The sequence below is a fragment of the Eschrichtius robustus genome, chromosome 7, assembly GCF_028021215.1.
Source record: "Eschrichtius robustus isolate mEscRob2 chromosome 7, mEscRob2.pri, whole genome shotgun sequence".
Taxonomy (NCBI): domain Eukaryota; kingdom Metazoa; phylum Chordata; class Mammalia; order Artiodactyla; family Eschrichtiidae; genus Eschrichtius; species Eschrichtius robustus.
The window spans coordinates 108,457,781-108,477,554 of NC_090830.1; the positions used below are offsets into that span (position 1 = coordinate 108,457,781).

The window sequence follows — 19,774 nt, forward strand, 5'->3', positions numbered from 1 at the left end:
CTATTTATTTTCCTGAAAATTAGAAGAGTAAAAGACTCAAGGGTAGAAGTAAATATAGTATGGATGTTGATGCTGTGTGCACTTAGAGCCTATCGCAGCATAACAGCTGTGCAATTTAAGAATGAATTGCCTACCACACAAGCATAAAGGAGAAAGAGGAAACTATTTATGAGCTGAAAATGGAACGTTCTCCAAAACACAGTAAATGAAAAAAGCAAACCACAGAACCATGTGTATAACACACTACCATTACATAAAAACAGAGAAAAAGAATATATGTTGGTGTTTGTGTCTAAAATATCTCTGTAAGGATACATTAGAAATCAATAGCATTGGTTCCCTCTGGGAAGAAAAACTGAGTGCTGGGAACAGAGGTGGGAAAGAGGCTTTTCACTGTATACTCTTTGAACCTTTTGGATTTTAATTCATGTGACTGTATTACCTATTTAGAAAACAAGTAAAATTATTTTTAAGATGCAAATTTCCAAGAGTAGAGATGATTTCAGCTGAGGTATATTAATACTTAGCAAAAGCCTCGAACTAAGGCAAATATACCAAAACTGTGACTACTGATTTGGGTAACTGACTTGGGTGTGTCAATCAATCCAGTGAAAAGCACACATTAATTAAGCAACTAAAATGTTCACAGCACAATGCTAGGATCCATCAGGATACAAAAATAGGTAAAACCCACACTTTATCTTCAAAGAAGTTTATTCAACAAAAAAAATTTTGACCAAATCAACCATAAGTAGCCAATGCTTATGAGTATTCAGAGAGCCCAGAAATATCATGAAGTCTTAAACAATATTAACAGAAGCATTGCTGTGGGTTACAAACAACAGAATATTCCAGATGACTTTACTAAATTGAAAGAAATGTATTCACATCTCCTTCTCACCTCCTATACTCACCAGCAATTTTGAGGTGTGCATGGAAATGTTTATGTGTCAGCAGGGGCTCAGGTAATTCTCCTAGAAACATCTTCAGCAAGGTAGCAACATCATTTGAGTGAAACTCCCCTGATTCCAAGTCGATATCAGTTCCATTATTGAGAGCATCCCTTAAAATCTGCTGTCGGACACTATTCCCTGGTATTCTAAACAAACCCTCTACTCTCAAGTCTGTTCAGCATGGAAGAGAAACAGAGGACATGAAAAAGGAAATAAAAAGAGGAATTATGATTAAAATAAGTCATCTAAAAGACTACTTTATACTTGAAAGACCCTTTACAAAGAACTTGAAGGAGGTTTTTGTCTTTCTTCCCAGATTAGTTTAGAACCTACTGGCCCCTGAGGAAACATATCTGAACATCCCTGAGCACCCAGAGATCTCCCAGACTGAGAGATGGTCCACCCAGGAGTCACTGAACCTCCTGAGGCACACCTGGAAACTGAATTTAACCTTTTTTTTTTTAATTTTCTGTTGAAATATAGTTGATTTACAGTGTTGTGGTAGTTTTAGGTGTACAGCAAAGTAAGTTATATATTCTTTTTTAGATTCTTTCCGTTATAGGTGATTACAAGATATTGAGTATAGTTCCCTGTGCTATATAGTAGGTCCTTGTTGGTTATCTATTTTATATATAGTAGTGTGTATATTGTTAATCCCAAACTCCTAATTTATCCCTCCCCACTCCCTGAATAGTCAGAATGGGCTTGAAAAATAAGGTGGAAGAAAGCCAAATCTCCCTGAAGGCCCCTTCCCGTGGGTCATCCCAGACTTTGTTGGAGGAGCCGAGTTCATCTGTGGAGGTTCATTGCTCCTGTAAACAGTTTCCCAGCCTAAAATGAATCTAGAGTCTCTGCGCTGCCCCAGGAATTAAAACTCTAACCTATCAGATCACCTTTCAGTCTAAGAGATTCCCAGAAGCTCAGGGTCATCCCAACTAAACGATTCTTCCCTCCCACCTATATTCTAAGCTAATCTAAGGGGATAAACAAGATGAGACATATTGTTTCGGTTTGACCTGGAAGAAGCATGAGAGTTCATGTTTTCAACTTAGGTCCATATTTCTTTGTATAACCCCCTAATTCAGGGGTCCAAGTTCAAATGCCTACAAGGCCAGGCTGGTAACAGTAAATGAATGAACAGGAGCCCTAACAAACTGAGGAGCACCTACCTGTGCTCCAGCTGACTGTGTCCAAGTGGCAACAGGGCCCAAGGATGCTAGATCTTCCTATTATCCAAAGAAGTTGAAAACCTGGACTGCTTCCATTTTAAAAGACTGATAACTAATTTTATTTTTAATTTAATCTTTGCCAAACAAACAAAATAGGAATATAGATGACTTAAACTCTTAGGCTGTCAGTTTGCAACCTCTGCTCTAGCTCCTAGCACAATGTCCCATATAGAATAAGACATAAATAAGTGTTAGTGTCAAATTTATCAAGACATCACATAAAGCCACACATTTCATATACACTCAGCTCTGCCAAACACTTAGAGCAATAACATAACCAGTATGACTACTAAAAAAGTGCAAAAGGAATTAAGTGAAGAGTGTATTTTAATCAGAGAATTCTAGAGATGAAAAGTATCTTTGGCGATAAATTATGCTCCCTGGAGTAAATGTTATAAAGGAGCGACGTACTTTTCCAGAAGAAATGTCTCTCTCAGTCAAGGGGAAATTGTGATTTCATAGACACTATCTAATGTGTGTGTGTGTATATATATATATATATATATATATATATATATATATATATATATATATATCTTTGAGAGTATAAAACAAATCAATACATGAGATGAAATTTAAAAGGAAATATATTTAGAAACATACCACCTGAAATTATCATTGATTAGTGTCTTTGTTGATGGTTAATTGTCACCTAACAATTGCTAACTCAAGGATGTTAGCTCTCAGTAGAAAACTGACAATTCTTCATTAACAAAGAATGACAAAATTTCAAGTAGTCTTACTTTTGTGTAGATATTCAATCAGTTGGTATATCTGGGCAATGCCTTCCTCTGTCAGTGGGGATCCAAATATTACTCCTTTTTCTGAAAAAAAACATACAATAGAACAAGGCTATATTTTCCACAAATAGTACAAAATCAGCATACTTAAAATCAGCATACCCCTCAAGTATCTTATGTTACAGTTTAGCAAGTATTTTCACAGGTTCAGTAAACAAAAACCTTAAAGTTGGAAGTGTACCAGAAAATGTAATGATAAAACTCTCAATCAACTCTCTGTGAGTTTAATCTTAGATGGTAGGTTCCTTGAAGGCAAAGACCATCTTCTTATTTAAGTAACAATACCTAGAATATTGATATTTAATTTAAAAACAAACAAAAAATAGAACTTAGACCCATGATTTTCAGAGCATGACAGATTATCCACCAGAGTTGGTATACGGTCTGATCTGTTATAATGTTTAAACTTTTTTTGCTGCCCTCAGGATTTCCTAATATTTAAAAAAACAGGGGCTTCCTTGGTGGCTCAGTGGTTAAGAATCTGCCTGCCAATGCAGGGGACACGGGTTCGAGCCCTGGCCCGGGAAGATCCCACATGCCGTGGAGCAACTAAGCCCGTGTGCCACAACTACTAAGCCTGAGCTCTAGAGCCTGCAAGCCACAGCTACTGAGCGCATGTGCCACAACTACTGAAGCCTGCGCGCCTAGAGCCCATGCTCCGCAACAAGAGAAGCCACCACAATGAGAAGCCCGCGCACCGCAACGAAGAGTAGCCCCCGCTCACCGCAACTAGAGAAAGCCCGCGCACAGCAACGAAGACCCAGCACAGCCAAAAATAAAAAATAAATAAATAAATTTATTTTAAAAAACAAATTAATTTAAAAAAATAAAAAAACAAAATAGTACCTCTTTAACATCTTATCAAAAGCAGTGTTAATAGTCATAATTTATTATATATATCACTAATAACTTATTTCTGAGAAGGCTTTTATTGGGTGATTCATAGGTATTTGCCTTATCAAAGCGTTCCATGGAATGAAAACATTTGAGAACTATTGCAATAAAAAAATGTTCAAACTTTCTTTACTGTACTCACCAGCTGTGAAACTTTGTATCTTTAATATTATTTTAGTATAGTATTAATAGGGCATGAAAATCAAGGTGCCCCTGATAACTACCTAAACTAATCATGTTATCTCTAGGGGACTGATATATATGCTTTAATTTATCTAGATCGTTTTTATAATTTCTATTAATATTACTTAAGGTTTTACTACTCATGTAAATGAAAAAATGACAAAGAGTGCTTTATAATAATAGAAACTCCTCCATGAATATGCAGATGTTCAGAGTGAAGCCCAGGGAGCAGCTGAGACCTGCCCCCTTCACAGATACATCTCCTACCCTTTCGCTTGAGAGACATTAGAGACCGGAAGAATCCTGATGCCGGGCCGGCCCCACCAGGCAACTTAAGGTCCACTTCTCCCATCAGCTGAGCCAACTCAGTTCCAGGCAAGTCGATGAGCCTTGTGATATTGCTGACCACCAACTCGGTGAACACCTCAGGTTTCTCATGGCGGAGTTTCTCCACAAAAAAGTCAGGATTGAAGATAATGGGCTGACTTCGAAGGGAAGAATCATTGCAGATAACAAAATTGCAGATGGCATCACTGAAAACAATGAAACAGAAGAATCTTTGGGGGGATCATTTTTAATACGTGTTTCTCATTCCCTCTCAACCACACAATTATTCATTCTTTCTGTGGGCTAATCTACATACTGGTCTTTTGAAAACCTAATCCGCAATCTGCTGACTGCATAAAAGACGACAATTTGGGCTTGGTGCTGTTTAGGTTATATCCACCTAGATACTTAGAATTTTAGTTTAAAGAAAAGACACCAAATAGCCTCTACGATATGACCTGAATTTGCCTCTTAATTTTAGGCATTCACTGCAAGAAGATATAGATCCTTACAGCCTCCTGAGTCTAAGAGTATATTAGAACTGGCAGTCACGTAGACCACTTTCCTTATTAAAACAGTCAAACCCTAAACTATTACCATTAAATTCTTGTAAAACATCAGACCTGCAGCTGTTCCCCCTAACACAGCAATGGGTAATCATTAAATTAAGGCCTTCTTGGGAGTAAAGCCAGCACCGTATGGTATTTCCCATCCAGTGATTAACTGCTGACAGTAACACAGGCTAGTCGCAAATGCCACAGAAACCACGTGACAGTGAGCATGAGACTACTGAAGAGCTAAAACTATATCTAAACAGTATAGTAGACATTTTGAAAACATTTACTCTACCCTTAGGGTTCTTTGGTTCCTGGGTCCCTACACAGGCAGGTGTTTCCTTATAATCAGTCCCCTTCAACTGAGCCAGGCGCTTTGGATTCTGTTCCTCATAACCAAAAAGCCTTCACTAGAATGGAAGGCACTTACAGGTACATAAAACAGATATTAATTCAGCCTTGCCAAGGTTCAGAAATAGGTTTTATTTTAAAATCCTTCATTCTGGATGGCTCTGGCCTATTGTCTAAGTCCAAACTTTGCTCAGACAGGTTCTTCCTCTCTAAGGCACTTGAAAAAATTCTGTATTTTGCTTCTAATCTCACTCTTCTATCACTGAGTAATACTCAGCAGATATGTTCTGTTGGCCCCTGATCTTAGCTGGTTTTCCACTCCTAAATTATTTGGGCTATACTTCTAGCAAAGTTCCCCTGACTCTCAGAAATATTTTCTTCCCTATTGTTTTCTAATTTTAACATGTTACATATAAGAACTGTATTATTCCATCTCTTGTAGCAGACACATCACCACTTGTTTGTATCCATTATCAATCATCTCTAATGGCTTATTCTAATTTTCATTATATAAACAGCCATCTATTATACAACCAATGAGTAAATATAACACAAGCCAGAAAGGACAAGTCATCACATCTGTCAGGCAAAGCTGAAATCCACCTGATTCAATCAAACATTCCCACAATAAAAACAATCACAACTTAAAAGTTTCCACAACACCCTAGGTACCAAAGCACTGTTCCAGGAAAAATGATATCTCTAAACATTAAATATAACTAATCTTTAACACACTTTGCCAATACTACATGGATCTTTTTTTTTTTTCTGGCCACACCACACGGCATGTGGGATCTTAGTTCCCCTGCAGTGGAAGCACGGAGTCTTAACCACTGGACCGCTAGGGAAGTCCTACATGGATCACTTTTAATATGGTATAATGAAAACAAGGCATGGGTAAATTTCAAAGTTCATCTCTACTTCCTTGAAAAGTTATTACATAATTTTAATCAACAGCCCAAATCTTCAGTTGGTGGCTACTAAATTTCTTTTCTCTAAAATGATAACATAAGAATTTACATAAAAATTAAAAATTATGAATGTGTATTCTCAAGCCAAAAAGTCATTAAAGAACGAGAACTTAAAATGCTGTTTCCTCAACCTTTTTATACAGTAAGGTTATTTTTCCTGTATAATTTTTCCTGTATAATCATTGGCAAATGATTATAATACAAGCCAAATAAAATCAAAAGCAATTTCATCCTAAGCATTGACAAAGCCTTTTTTTTTAATGTCAGCTTATTTCAGTCAAGAAATAAGAGTCAATAGACAACTATTACTTATAATCACTGCCAGTGAGAAATTACTACTCTACTGAGAGAGCCAGAAAATCATGAAATGGGTTAGCACTGAAAAGAGTCTTATAATTTATCAGATCTAAGCTTTTATGGATGTCACATCCCTTTTAATTCTGAAAAACAGAATTCAGATCAAATTAATTCTAACATATAAATGTACATGAATAGCATCCATTATATTCCTAAAGTAGAAACACATACATACATATAACCTCCAGATCTTTAGTTTATTAATATCCAGAGTAAGACTCAGTTGAGATTCCAAAACTTATATCACAGTTGACCTTCAGGCACTAAACTGGATCAAATAGACAAGTAGAAAGGAGACGGAAGCACAAAACCCTACTACATCGTTTCTCAACAGAATCCTTTCCACCTTGCGGTCTGCTCCCTCCTAAATAGGTAGAATAGGTAGGAGAATAAATAAGTTCAAGGCTGCCCCTACCTATTCACAAGGGACACAAGAAAGAGATACCTTAGGAGTCCTAATACACAAGTAACAAACAAGCAATCTCAGTTTCTTTTCCCCTTCTGTTTTTTCTCCCCTTCCTTCCCATAATCATTCATTTTTGTTTTGTCTCACTTTAATTTCTTTAATCTAGTTCTTTTTTTTTTCTTTCCTCTTCTTCACTTTTTCTGAGTGGAGCATGTGGTAAGACAAAAAGTAAGGGAGAGAAATGGTTAAAAAAAGGAAGTAAAATGGAAGATAAGAGATGGAAAAGACAGATACAGTAGGTTATGTTTTTAAATTATCCCCATATCACAAAGTCCGCTAATCTCTTTCCATGAAATACATAGTACCACAATATAAAGCTGAGAATATCACAGAACATGGTCAAGAACTTAAGAGAAGTTCCTCCTCTACAATATCTAATTTTAAAACAAACTCTAAGTTTGTTCAAGTTTAAGAAAAAAATTAATTTCTTACATAAGTGCTGAAAGCTTCTGATGAGGCATTGGTAGATCGAAGAGACAGGAAAAACGCTTTCTCCTTGTTTGTTGTAACAAAGAAACCCTCCTTTCCCTGCCCCATCACAGCCTACACAAATTCCAGACATGTTAGAGGACACAAGGGCACATTATGGGGCCTGAAAGGCAGTACTTATTAGGACTCTAACCACTCATCTGCAAGTAGGAACAAAACAGAAATTAAAAACTGGACCAAGTTAACTGTATTTGCCAACATATAGATGAAACGCAAGAGTAGTCTCCCATCACACTGAAAGTTGTATTAGACAAAACAATCACACAATATAAACAGTATAAGGACAAGCAGTTTTATAATATAAAAGGAAGGGTGATCCCTACCTCACGTCATACACAAAAAATAAATTCCAGACAGAATAAGGATCTAAATATGAAAAGCCAAATTTTTTTTATTAATTTTTATTAATTTTTATTGGAGTATAGTTGCTTTACAATGTTGTATTAGTTTCTGCTGTACAGCAAAGTGAACCAGTTATACATATACATATATCCATTCTTTTTTAGATTCCCTTCCAAAAAAGTCAAACTTTAAAAAGAATAAATTAATGAGGCAGAAGAAAGATTTCTTAAACATGACATAAAATGCACAATTCACAAAGAAAAGATTGAAACATTTAACTACATTAAAATTTTAAATGTCTGTTCAACAAATAACATTATAAACAAAGTTCTCAAAAAATGAAGTCACAGTGCCTCTGGAGAGAGGAACTGGATGAAAGAACAGGAGTGGGAGAGAAACTTTTCACTGTATGCTTTTTTGTATTTTCTGGATTTTTGACTCATGTGAACATACTACCCATTCATAATAAATAAATATAACAAATAAATGTAAAACTTTGAAAGTAATAATAAAAGACAAGCCATAAACTGAAAAGAAACACTTGTTATGCATATAAAAGGATTAGTATTCAGAATTTATCAATATACCTAAAATTTATAAGAAAAATACACTCAAAGAAAATTAGTCAAAAGATATAACCAAGTAATTCATAGAAGAGGGGTCTAAATGACTAAAAAACATGAAGAGAATCTTAACTTTAGAAGTTATCAGAGTAAAGAAAATTGAAAAATGGTATCTTTCCCCACCCATCATTTTGGCATAAACTATCAAATTCAGGCTATATCTTCTTATTCTTAGTTTGCTAGGGGTTATTTATTATCATGAGTCTGTGCTTAATTTTATCAAAATTTTTTGACAATCAAATAACTTTTCTCCTTTATTTTGTTTATGTAGTGAATGACACTGATTAATGTTAAACCAACTGGGCATTTCTAGAATAAACCCAATATTGTAATGATGTATTATCATTTTTATATATTACCGAATTTAGTTTGCTAATAGTTTGTTTAGGTTTCTCCATTTATGTTCATAAGTGAGATTATCATGGAATGGTCCTTTCTTATATTGTCTTCATTAGGTTTTGTATCAAGGTTGTGCTGGCCTTACAATGTGAGTCGGGGAGTGTGTCCTATTTTTCTGTTTTCTGAAAAAGTTTATGTGTCATTTCTTCTTTAAATGTTTGATGGAATTGGCTGATGAAGCCAACTGGACTTAGAGTTTTCTTTGTAAGGTTTTTAATTATATATACTCAATTTATTTTGTGTTACAGAACTATTCAAATTTTCTATTTCTTCTTGTATTAATTTTGGTAAGCCACATATGTCTAGGGATTTGTCTATTTCACATAAATATTCAAACTTTACTGCATAAACTTGTTCATAATATCCTCTTAGGAACTTTTTAATGTGTCCAGGTTCTGTAGTGATGTCCTCCTCCTTGTTCCTGATATTGGTAACTTACGTTTTCTCTCTTTTTTAATTTATGAATCTTATTAGAGATTTATCAATTTTTATTAGCTTTGTCAAGGTTCCAGCTTTTGGTTTTACTGAACTCCTCTATTACATGTTTGTTGTTTATTTCACTAATTTCTGCTCTTATCTTTATTACTTCCTTTCTTCTTTACTGGATTCAGGATAAGGTGGCACTGCAAATTGGTGGGGAATGAATGACTTTTTCACGAAATGGTGCGGGGACACGTGGACATCTATAGGGGGAAAAAATGAAAATTGACACCTATGTCACTATACACAAGGTCAATTCCAGGCGAATTATAGATCTAAAGGTGAACAACAAAACAATAAGCCTACTAGAAGGTAATATAGAAGAATACATTATTGAACTCAGGGTGGGGAAATAATTTTTAAATAACACATAAAAAATATTAACCAAAAAGAAAAAGATCAATACAACTGACTTCATTAAAATGAGAACTTGTGTTTATCAAAAGATACCATTAAGAAAGTGAAAAAGAGAGTGGGAAAATATATCTACAATACATACAGCAAAATAAAGGCTCATATCCTGAATATATGTAGACGTCATATTAATCAATAAGAAAAAATAAATAGCCTAATAGAAAAACAAGCATGAGATTTCCATAAAATCTCATTTAAAAAACTACTCAATATCATTAGACATCAAGGAACTGCAAATTGAAAAACAATGACAGAGCTTCCCTGGTGGCGCAGTGGCTAAGAATCCGCCTGCCAATGCAGGGGACACGGGTTCGAGCCCTGGTCCGGGAAGATCCCACATGCAGTGGAGTAACTAAGCCCGTGGGCCACAACTACTGAAGCCTGCACGCCTAGAGCCCATGCTCTGCAACAAGAGAAACCACCGTAATGAGAAGCACCGCAAAGAAGAGTAGCTCCCACTCTCTGCAACTAGAGAAAGCCTGCACGCAGCAACGAAGACTCAACGCAGCCAAAAATAAATAAATAAATAAATACATACATAATTTTCTAAAAAGACAAAAAATATAGTGTTTAGAGATACAGTCTCCAACTTACAATGGTTCAACTTACGATTTTTCAACTTTATGATGGTGTGAAAGCAATATGCATTCAGTAGAAACCGTACTTCAAATTTTGAATTTTGATCTTTTCCCGGGCTAGCGATATGTAGTACAATACTCTCTCGTGATGCTGGACAGCAACCATTCTGTACCCATACAACCACTGTTTTTTCACTTTCAGTAGCGTAGTCAATAAACTACATGAGATATTCAACACTTTATTACAAAATAGGCTTTGTGTTAAATGATTCTGACCAGTTACAGGCTAATGTAAGTGGTCTGAGCATGTTTAAGGTAGGCTAGGCTAAGCTATCATGTTCAGTAGGTTAGGTGTATTAAATGCATTTTCGACTCCATCATAAATCAAGGAAGATCTGTACTTGCTTAAGTAGCAAAATTGTAAAGAGAAGCAAAGATGTTATTTACCATTCAGGATAATGGCTACCGTTGGGGGTTAGTGATTATGAGGAGGCCAGAGGCCATAAGGGGAGTTTCTAGGGTGCTAGCACTGTTTTTGTGATAAAGTATTCAGCTGGGGGAAAAGGGAGTGGTTCATTTGAGGTAAATCTGGAAAATGTTAACATTTGTTGAAGCTGGGTGTTAGAAAGAGTACTGATTATATTATTACTTGTATGTATAACCAGCATCCTTCATGACAAATTTTTTTAAGAAACCAAGTAGTTTTGACCTAAGTCTTGCTACAACTTGATGTAAATATCACAGAAAATCAAAGTACAGTATATACTAAAGGTTAATTTCCTCATCATAAAGGTTTTTGCATAAATGTCTAGAACCAGGAGAATTAGTAGTTAAGTATACAGGCATACAGAAATAGCAAGGACTCCAGTATTTAAATGCATATACTAGGCAACTATCCCAAATAGTAATATAGGCAAGACCTACCCCTCAAAAAGGATATTTTTTATTACCTATAGTCTGCAATGATTACTTTTACCACTAGATGGAACTCTACATGTAAGGTGATATGCTTAGTGAAAGGACTGGAAACAAAATTCACAGCTGAAAAATCAATTACATAAAAATGAAATGCAGGTGCTTTTGAGGCATGTTGAACCCATGAATCTGCAAAATTCAAGGCAGTGGGAGAAAAAAAAAAAAAAAAACCTGTATCCTGCAGATGTATCTTTTGGCTGACTACTACCAAAACTACATACCCACAAAACTAAATGTTTCCTCCCTAGTGAATTGCTTAACTTGATTTGTTCTCCAAGAACCACAATCTTGGCAACATCTATCAAAATATGAGCTATATTTAAAGTTGTCTAAACCTGACTTACCACCCTGAGAGAAGTATGTACTCTCTTACTACTTTTTCAACCTCTGGCTCTGAAACATGGCTTTAAATGTGTCACTTTATTGGACAGCTGTTAGATATGAATAATACAAGTATTAAAGAAGAGGCTATTATTCTTCCCTTTTTCTACATGCCAAAGTTAAACTGGTATTATGAAAGTTGTACATAAAAAGAAAGGATAAAGGTAGGCCCCGTGTGTCCAAGCTGGCAGGGTTTTTATAACAGAAACAGTTTAAAGTTGATGAGTAGTACCACAGTTTTTCAGGAAATAATATCCAATTTCTTAAACAAAAATTTTGAAACACTTGCATCCCAAGATCTGCCCTTAAGAGTAGCTGTCCAAGGTTTTGTAATATGGACCTCTTATCACTAATTTAGACTCCAATCATCTACAAAAAATATATTTGGGGCTTCCCTGGTGGCACAGTGTTTAAGAATCTGCCTACCAATGCAGGGGACACAGATTCGAGCCCTGGCCCGGGAAGATCTCACATGCCGTGGAGCAACTAAGCCCGTGCACCACAACTACTGAGCCTGCGCTCTAGAGCCCACAAGCCACAACTACTGAGCCCGCGTGCCACAACTACTGAAGCCTGCGCGCCTAGAGCCCATGCTCCGCAATGAGAAGCCACGACAATGAGGAGCCCCGCGCACTGCAACAAAGAGTAGCCCCCTACTCACCGCAACTAGAGAAAGCCCGTGCACAGCAACAAAGACCCAACACAGACAAAAATAAAAACAAATAAATTAAAAAAAAAAAAAAAAAAATATATATATATATATATATATATTTGGCCCCTATATTTATTTGATCCCAACTTGAACTAATTTCAGACTACTAGAGCAACTTGATCTGAATTAAAGTGGCAGATGAAGGAATTCCTGATTGCTTACCCTCTTAACCTAAACATTCTGGAAACGTGATCAAGATTTTGCCCTATGAAATGACGATGGAAAGTTCTCAGTCATGAAGGCTAATTATTCTTCCTCTGAGCACCAATAACAAGTTTATTAACATATATTTAACTTGTCAATTTTTATCCCTTTGGGTGTCACAAGAATTAGTATTAATTCTGTTGCTGCCACCTCCCTTACTTTTTCTCCCCCAGGCTGGTGTACAATTGGAAGAAAGTTTACTTGTGTTAGAAAAGTAACAGCAAAATTCCCTACTCATTTGGAGAAAGTTCTATAGCATGCTTCACTGACAACACAGTGTCTCTCGTATCATTATCTTAAAGCTGTTTACCCCTCAAAAAAGTATAGTCAAAGCTTCAGGAGACTATCTTTTCCTACAGACTTTAAATGCCATGAGCCTCAGGCAATTAAAACCAAAGTATTTGTACCTATGATCAGATTAGGTTCCAAAAGACTACTTCTAAATCCACTTGTTCCAAAGTCCAGAGTGATATTAATACTATCCTAGAGACAGCTAATGCTTTTGCTCTGGCATATGACTTGTTCGTATCTATACAACTTCACATATTGAAAATTCTTAAGAGCTTTAATCTCTTAGTCAGTATCCTACGAAACTAATCGTAAGTCTCTTCATCAACCATCATAAGAAGGTGAACTGCTATTCTGAGGCACATGTTAGCCAAACAAGAAATCACAGCCACTCACATGTCATTTAAATTCCAACTAACCGTGATCTACTGAGTGCTTTATAATTTTAAGAAACTGTAAAGTACAGGAACAAGAAACTAAACTAAGTCTCTGGCATCCAGAAGCTTAAAATTCACTAAACACTACAAGATACTATTTTTTTTCCACTATGTCTGTTTTCAAAAATACAAGTGGTCAATTACAGGTGCAATTAGCACATGGGCACCCAGAAGGCCCCATGAGATGACTTTAAAAATTGGGTTGTGAACAATTTTCTTTTATTGCATTTGCACATAAATGTTAGTCTTTTAAGTGTCATTATTTTAAAGAGATCTTGGGCATTTGCTAAAACTCCTTTGAAATTGGAAGCAATTATGAGACTTTTTTCACTGTAGTAATCTTAAGCAACCACCACTTTGGGGAAACACAATACACTTTCCCACTCAGCACTGTGAGTGACACCAACTGCTGAGATGATGAGATACTGAAAAGACGGATTCTAATATATGAGATTTTACGGTGCATGAAGTATACAATACATTTGAAATGAAATTTTTACAATTTAAATATTCCAATTTCTTTTCAACACTTTTATTTCTTAACACCTAAAAAGAATCTATTGTGTCAGTTAAAATATTTATGCTTTAATAAATTTAGGCTTTATCCTCTGTACAATGTTTTTTTTGGTTTTTTTTTGCTGAGTGCAGGCTTTCTCTAGTTGTGGTGCGCGGGTCTTTCACTGCGGTGGCTTCTCTTGTTGCAGAGCACAGGCTCTAGGTGCACAGGCTTCAGTAGTTGTGGCTTGCGGGTACCAGAGCACAGGCTCAGTAGTTGTGGTGCACCGGCTTAGTTGCTCCACAGCATTGGGATCTTCCTGGACCAGGGCTCGAGCCCATGTCCCCTGCATTGGCAGGCAGATTCCTAACCACTGCACCACCAGGGAAGCCCCTCTGTACAATCTTTTTTTTTTATATAATTTATTTATTTTTGGCTGTGTTGGGTCTTCATTGCTGTGCGTGCGTTTTCTCTAGTTGCGGTGAGCGGGGGCTACTCTTTGTTGTGGTGCGCGGGCTTCTCATTGCGGTGGCTTCTCTTGTTGCGGAGCACAGGCTCTAGGCACGTGGGCTTCAGTAGTTGTGGCACGCAGGCTCAGTAGTTGTGGCTCACGGGTTCCAGAGTGCAGGCTAAGTAGTTGTGGCGCACGGGCTTAGTTGCTCTGCAGCAAGCACGTGGGATCTTCCCGGACCAGGGCTCAAACTCTTGTCCCCTGCATTTGCAGGCGGATTCTTAACCACTGTGCCACCAGGGAATCCCCCCTCTGTACAATCTTAATATACATACCCTGGGTTCAAATTTTCAATGAAAGTTTAACACAATGACATAACTGTATGTTTCACATTGGTGTACTTATTTTTAATATTCAAAAGCCATGTTTATTCGATGAAAAACACGGACACGGATTGAAAAATGATTGATCTCTTGCTTAGGGTCATCCTAACAAATGAAGCAGATTGAACAGAAGATCTAATTAAGGAGAGCTTGGTCACAAGGACAGCAGCCACAAAATGACCTGACCAAAAGAAAAAAAATAATGTAGACCTTGTTACTTGAGTGAAGAAACTATTAGCGCAACCAATGCAGGGATTGTAGGGATTCCAAAATTCAGAAAACTTTAAAATGCTAAATAGACTTAAGCATACAAAAGCTAGCCATATTTCAAAGGGCTTATTATAGTGCATGTAGTGTTCTCTGATTAAAGTTTGACTTTCTTAGAGAGCAGAAAGTATTTGATGATAACGTCAAGAATGTTACTAAATGATATTCCTGTACACTTTCTTGGTTTCTCATCTTCCCCTAATTGTTAGTTTCCTGTTATTTGGTGAGTTTTTCTTTGGTGTCATTGTTTTCACTTACTTGGTTTTATCCTTGTAATTGTGTTCAGCATAAAAATAAAACAAGTGAAGAACTTCATTATATAATCCCAATGTCATTCTTTAGTTACAATTCCTAAATTAATGAGGTTCCCCCCTCCCCAAAGGTACAATTAAAACACATGTAGCAATTGTAGCTGTCATAGGGCATGCAATTACAAATTTAATATTAAGAACCACGCACGTGGTTTCTATATTTCATTCATGAATTTTTTTTCTCTTTTCTCTTTTACTTCTTTATTGTAACAGGTTTCAGAAACTTGGACAAAGATCAACCAAATCATTTTAATTTTCTATGGTGAAAAATGAATGGAGCAAAAAAAGAAAATTAGGATAATATAATCAGGAACATTTTTGAAATAGATGTAGCTTTACATGGTATGTTGGACAATATTTTCTGTTGAAGTGGGGAAAGTTTATCTGTTACAGCTTGGCTCAGATCATTATCATATTTTGTAATCTTACTGAGTCCCAAGAGATTTGTTTTATGCTATGTAATATACCCTGGTCAGTAAGCAAAAGAAATAAGGCCCAAACTTAATTAAACTTATATGCCTAATCTATATACCTTTAAAGGAAGCATCTCATTTTCATACTTATGAGTATATATAATATTTTTTTTTTATTTTTTTTTTATTTTTGGCTGTGTTGGGTCTTCGTTGCTGTGCGAGGGCTTTCTCTAGTTGTGGCAAGCGGGGGCCACTCTTCATCGCGGTGCGCGGGCCTCTCACTGTCGCGGCCTCTCTTGTTGTGGAGCACAGGCTCCAGACACGCAGGCTCAGTAGTTGTGGCTCACGGGCCTAGTTGCTCCGCAGCATGTGGGATCTTCCCAGATCAGGGCTCGAACCCATGTCCCCTGCATCGGCAGGCAGACTTTCAACCACTGCGCCACCAGGGAAGCCCTATATATAATATTTTAATTACATATTAATTCTTCTAAAGCTTAAGGATTAATAAATACTACAGCATAACAAAACTCAGCTGGCAGGAGATTGAATTTTTCTGTGATTCTGTTTCATTCTTGCAATAACAAAAAACTGGTGTCTAGCTTTCGGGTAATAGTTCAGCTTGACAAATCATCTGTATTTAATTTCATAACTGATATTGTTATTTATGTTTTCATCTGATTATCTTAAAAGCTATGGCTTCATACAGTGTTATAGTTTGATACTAACACATTTCCCATTATAAAATGTACTGTCATTAACTCACTCCATATTTAAATAATTATTTATAAGGTAAATCACAAAACTTGTGAGCTTCTGACAAACTCACTCTTTTTTTACCCATCACTATAGTTTTATACTTAACTACAGAAAAGAACAATGGTTTTCCTACAAGATTTTAAGTAGTAGCTAAAGACTGTAACACGAAAGATGATACAAGATCATTAACTACCAAATGCATGGTACAGCCAATGAAAGCTCTAAGAATTCAGAGTTAGGACAGAATCTTTCACCCTTATACAAGAGTTGAAATTTGAGGTAGGTCTTAAAGATGAGAAGGGTTTGACAGTGGAGGAAAAAAAAAAAAAAAAGATAAGTAGTACTTAATTAAAGGGCTTTTTTGTTTGGTTTTTTATTTGGTAGGTTTTTAGGAAACATAAAATGCTTTCTCCACACATTAGTGGCAAGCCCTTTTCAAAACGTAACTTGAAGCAAAGGAGGGTGCACAGGGGAGTTATGAAGATGGGTGTAGTGGACAACTGCTGTTTGAGCTTCCCACATCTGTTTTCCCGTTTCCCCTTGAGCAACAACCTCTTCCGATCCTTTAATCTATGTAGTTTGGTGGGCTGACCCTACTCCCTGGCCACCAGTGTGAGCACAGGACCCAAGCTCACCTCATGGAAACATTTTATCCTCCTCACTGATTCAGACAAAGGCCCGCAAGTCAAACCAGGACAAAAAGACTCAATTCCAAGATTCTTGCTAGATGCTAAGATTGCTAACCAGATGGAAGATTGAAGCTGTTGGTGGTCCATTTCTGCCACCTTTTGTGAAGAACCTGCCCTTTTATAAAGCAAATACAGAGATCAGATCTAAGAGAGCAAAAAGCAGATGCCTGGGACATTGAGATTTGAGATCTTCAATACAGATTAAGCTGTGCTTGATCTACGCCCTGGACTTTTGTTTCCTGAGCTAAGCAGTGTCTCTTTGTGCTTAAGCTAGTCTGTTTCTGTCACGTATGACTGAAAGAGCCCTAACACACAGAGATGTGTAAGAGTGTCTGCCCACAGTTCGAGCCCTCCTTTCCATGCTTCCACCTCCAGAGGACAGAGCGGGCTTCTTGAGTGCTCTGCCTCCCTCCTCCTCCTCTGGAGCCTCGGTTCTCCAAGACCAGTCTTGCAGGCTTCATCACCGCTGCCTCCAAAGCCTGGCCCTGCGGCCGTGGCTGGCAGCCTCTACTAGTAAGTCACCCTCTCTTCTTCATATTTTCCTTTTTAAATTTCTGTCTTTTCTCTTGCTCTTCTCCCTTCCACACCATTTTTCCAATGCTTCCTAGTTTTTCACAAGCCAGTCCTGGTTTTTCTTACAAATTGGAACTTCTTTTCAGCCAAATCACAGCACATAGCATGCAGCCTTTGGTTCTTCAAGTGGACTCATTTCAGCTATTTTCACTGTTCCAAGTTACTCAAAGATTCTTTAAAAAAAAAAAAAAAAATCATAAAACTTCCAAGCTTAATGCTGTTATGCCAAATTCAGAGCTAAATTCTGGATAAGAGGGTATTACTCCAACTGATAATTACAACTGAAAGCTACCCTGGTGCAAAAGATCCATGTGCAATACCCAATCCTAGAACTAGACCAAAAAAACATTACTGTACGTTAGACTTTGGCAGAAATGTAGTAACTCTTTTAAAATGACATATATTTCCCATCATTACAAACACCAATTTCTAAAACCTCATATAACTACATGCCAGTAACCCCAAGTAAAAAGATATGAAAAGTTAAAGTAGCTTGCTCAAAGGCACATACGGCTTTAACTGAGGGAAAAGTATCAATAAAGAACGTACCTGCTGGGATCTTTGCATGTTTGAAATTGCAAAGACCAATAAGGTAATACTATATATCTTAGACATCAGCCTGCCTCAAAAAAATAAAATCAGATAAATTATATTTAACCTAATAACTATTGTTTAACAGTCTTGCTTCAGGCTCTTTATTCCAGAAAACTGTCATTCCATTTGGAATGCATATAGACCTTTACAAGCTTACAAACAAATAAGTTTGTCCCAGCAAATTTAAGGACCAATCACCTTCTTGTCCTCTGACTTGTTTCTGTCCCTCCTCATTCATTCAGATCCTACACACCACCTCATACTTTTCTATAGAATAGACTTACGCAGTGTTGAAGCAAAGGGAAGCTAGGAACTTGGAGATATGATTCTCCATGTGCCAGTTATCAATTTATTGCCTCTCACCCATCATTGCCTACTCTGCAAAAATGGAGCCGGAGACTTTTAAGTGTATTTCCTTTTCCAGCTGGCACAACGTTAAGCATTATGAATAAAGAACACTGCAGAGACAGTGTAGGAGGCAGGGCCTTTCCCTTTCCGGTTCCAGGCTGCTCGTCTAGGCAAGCTCCTGCAGCGTGCACAACTTCTCCACTGATAGACTCCAGTTTACAGCAGCCAGCAGCACCCACAAGCCAGTTGCTTCCCCCCAAGACACCTCCCTATTAACAGCTTTCCGCAGTGTTCTCTGCCATTCTGTGAGCCACAGCCATGCCTTCTCCAACAAGGTGGGATCTCTGCCCTAGGGTACCTCTTCTTAGTACATTCTATCTCAGCCCTATGGATTACAGTGGATTCTTTTCTTTTTTTCAGCTTTATCAAGCTATAATTGGCAGACAAAGTTATAAGATATTTAAAGTGTACAACATGACGACTTGGTATACATAGCTGATTCTGATTTCTCCCATTTGTATATTGCTTAGAGATCTCTTTACTTCTTATTAGCCAATCACTTGTTACTCCAATCCCCTGTTATAATCAATAATTCTTTATACTAAACTTTCTTTGTTCAAATTACTGTATAGTTTCTGTGTCCTAGTTGAACCCTGACTGATACAGCAGGTAAAAACTAGCAAAACATCAGGGGCTTCCCTGGTGGCGCAGTGGTTGAGAATCTGCCTGCCAATGCAGGGGACACGGGTTCGAGCCCTGGTCTGGGAAGATCCCACATGCCGCGGAGCAACTGGGCCCGTGAGCCACAACTACTGAGCCTGAGCGTCTGGAGCCTCTGCTCCACAACAAGAGAGGCCGCGATAGTGAGAGGCCCGCGCACCGCGATGAAGAGTGGCCCCCACTCGCCGCAACTGGAGAAAGTCCTCACACAGAAACGAAGACCCAACACAGCCAAAAATAAAAAATAAATAAATAAATAATAAATTTAAAAAATATTTTAAAAAAAACATCAGCACAAAATAGATGGGCTCTGGCATTTCTAGAAACAACCCATTCTAAAAGATGGTTAATAAAATGTAATTAAAA

General features: G+C 37.2%; 1 protein-coding gene across 1 annotated transcript in view; it reads right to left on the bottom strand.

Moving 5' to 3' along the window:
• The window catches only part of ARHGAP19 (Rho GTPase activating protein 19), a 56,718-nt gene that overhangs the window by 32,018 nt on the left and 4,926 nt on the right, over positions 1-19,774 (bottom strand). The window contains exons 2-4 of the mRNA XM_068548293.1: positions 4,327-4,592; positions 2,926-3,006; positions 915-1,124 (exon numbers count right to left, since the gene is read on the bottom strand). Of these exons, the coding sequence (XP_068404394.1) occupies positions 915-1,124; positions 2,926-3,006; positions 4,327-4,592 (557 nt within the window). The remainder of the gene's footprint in view (positions 1-914; positions 1,125-2,925; positions 3,007-4,326; positions 4,593-19,774) is intronic.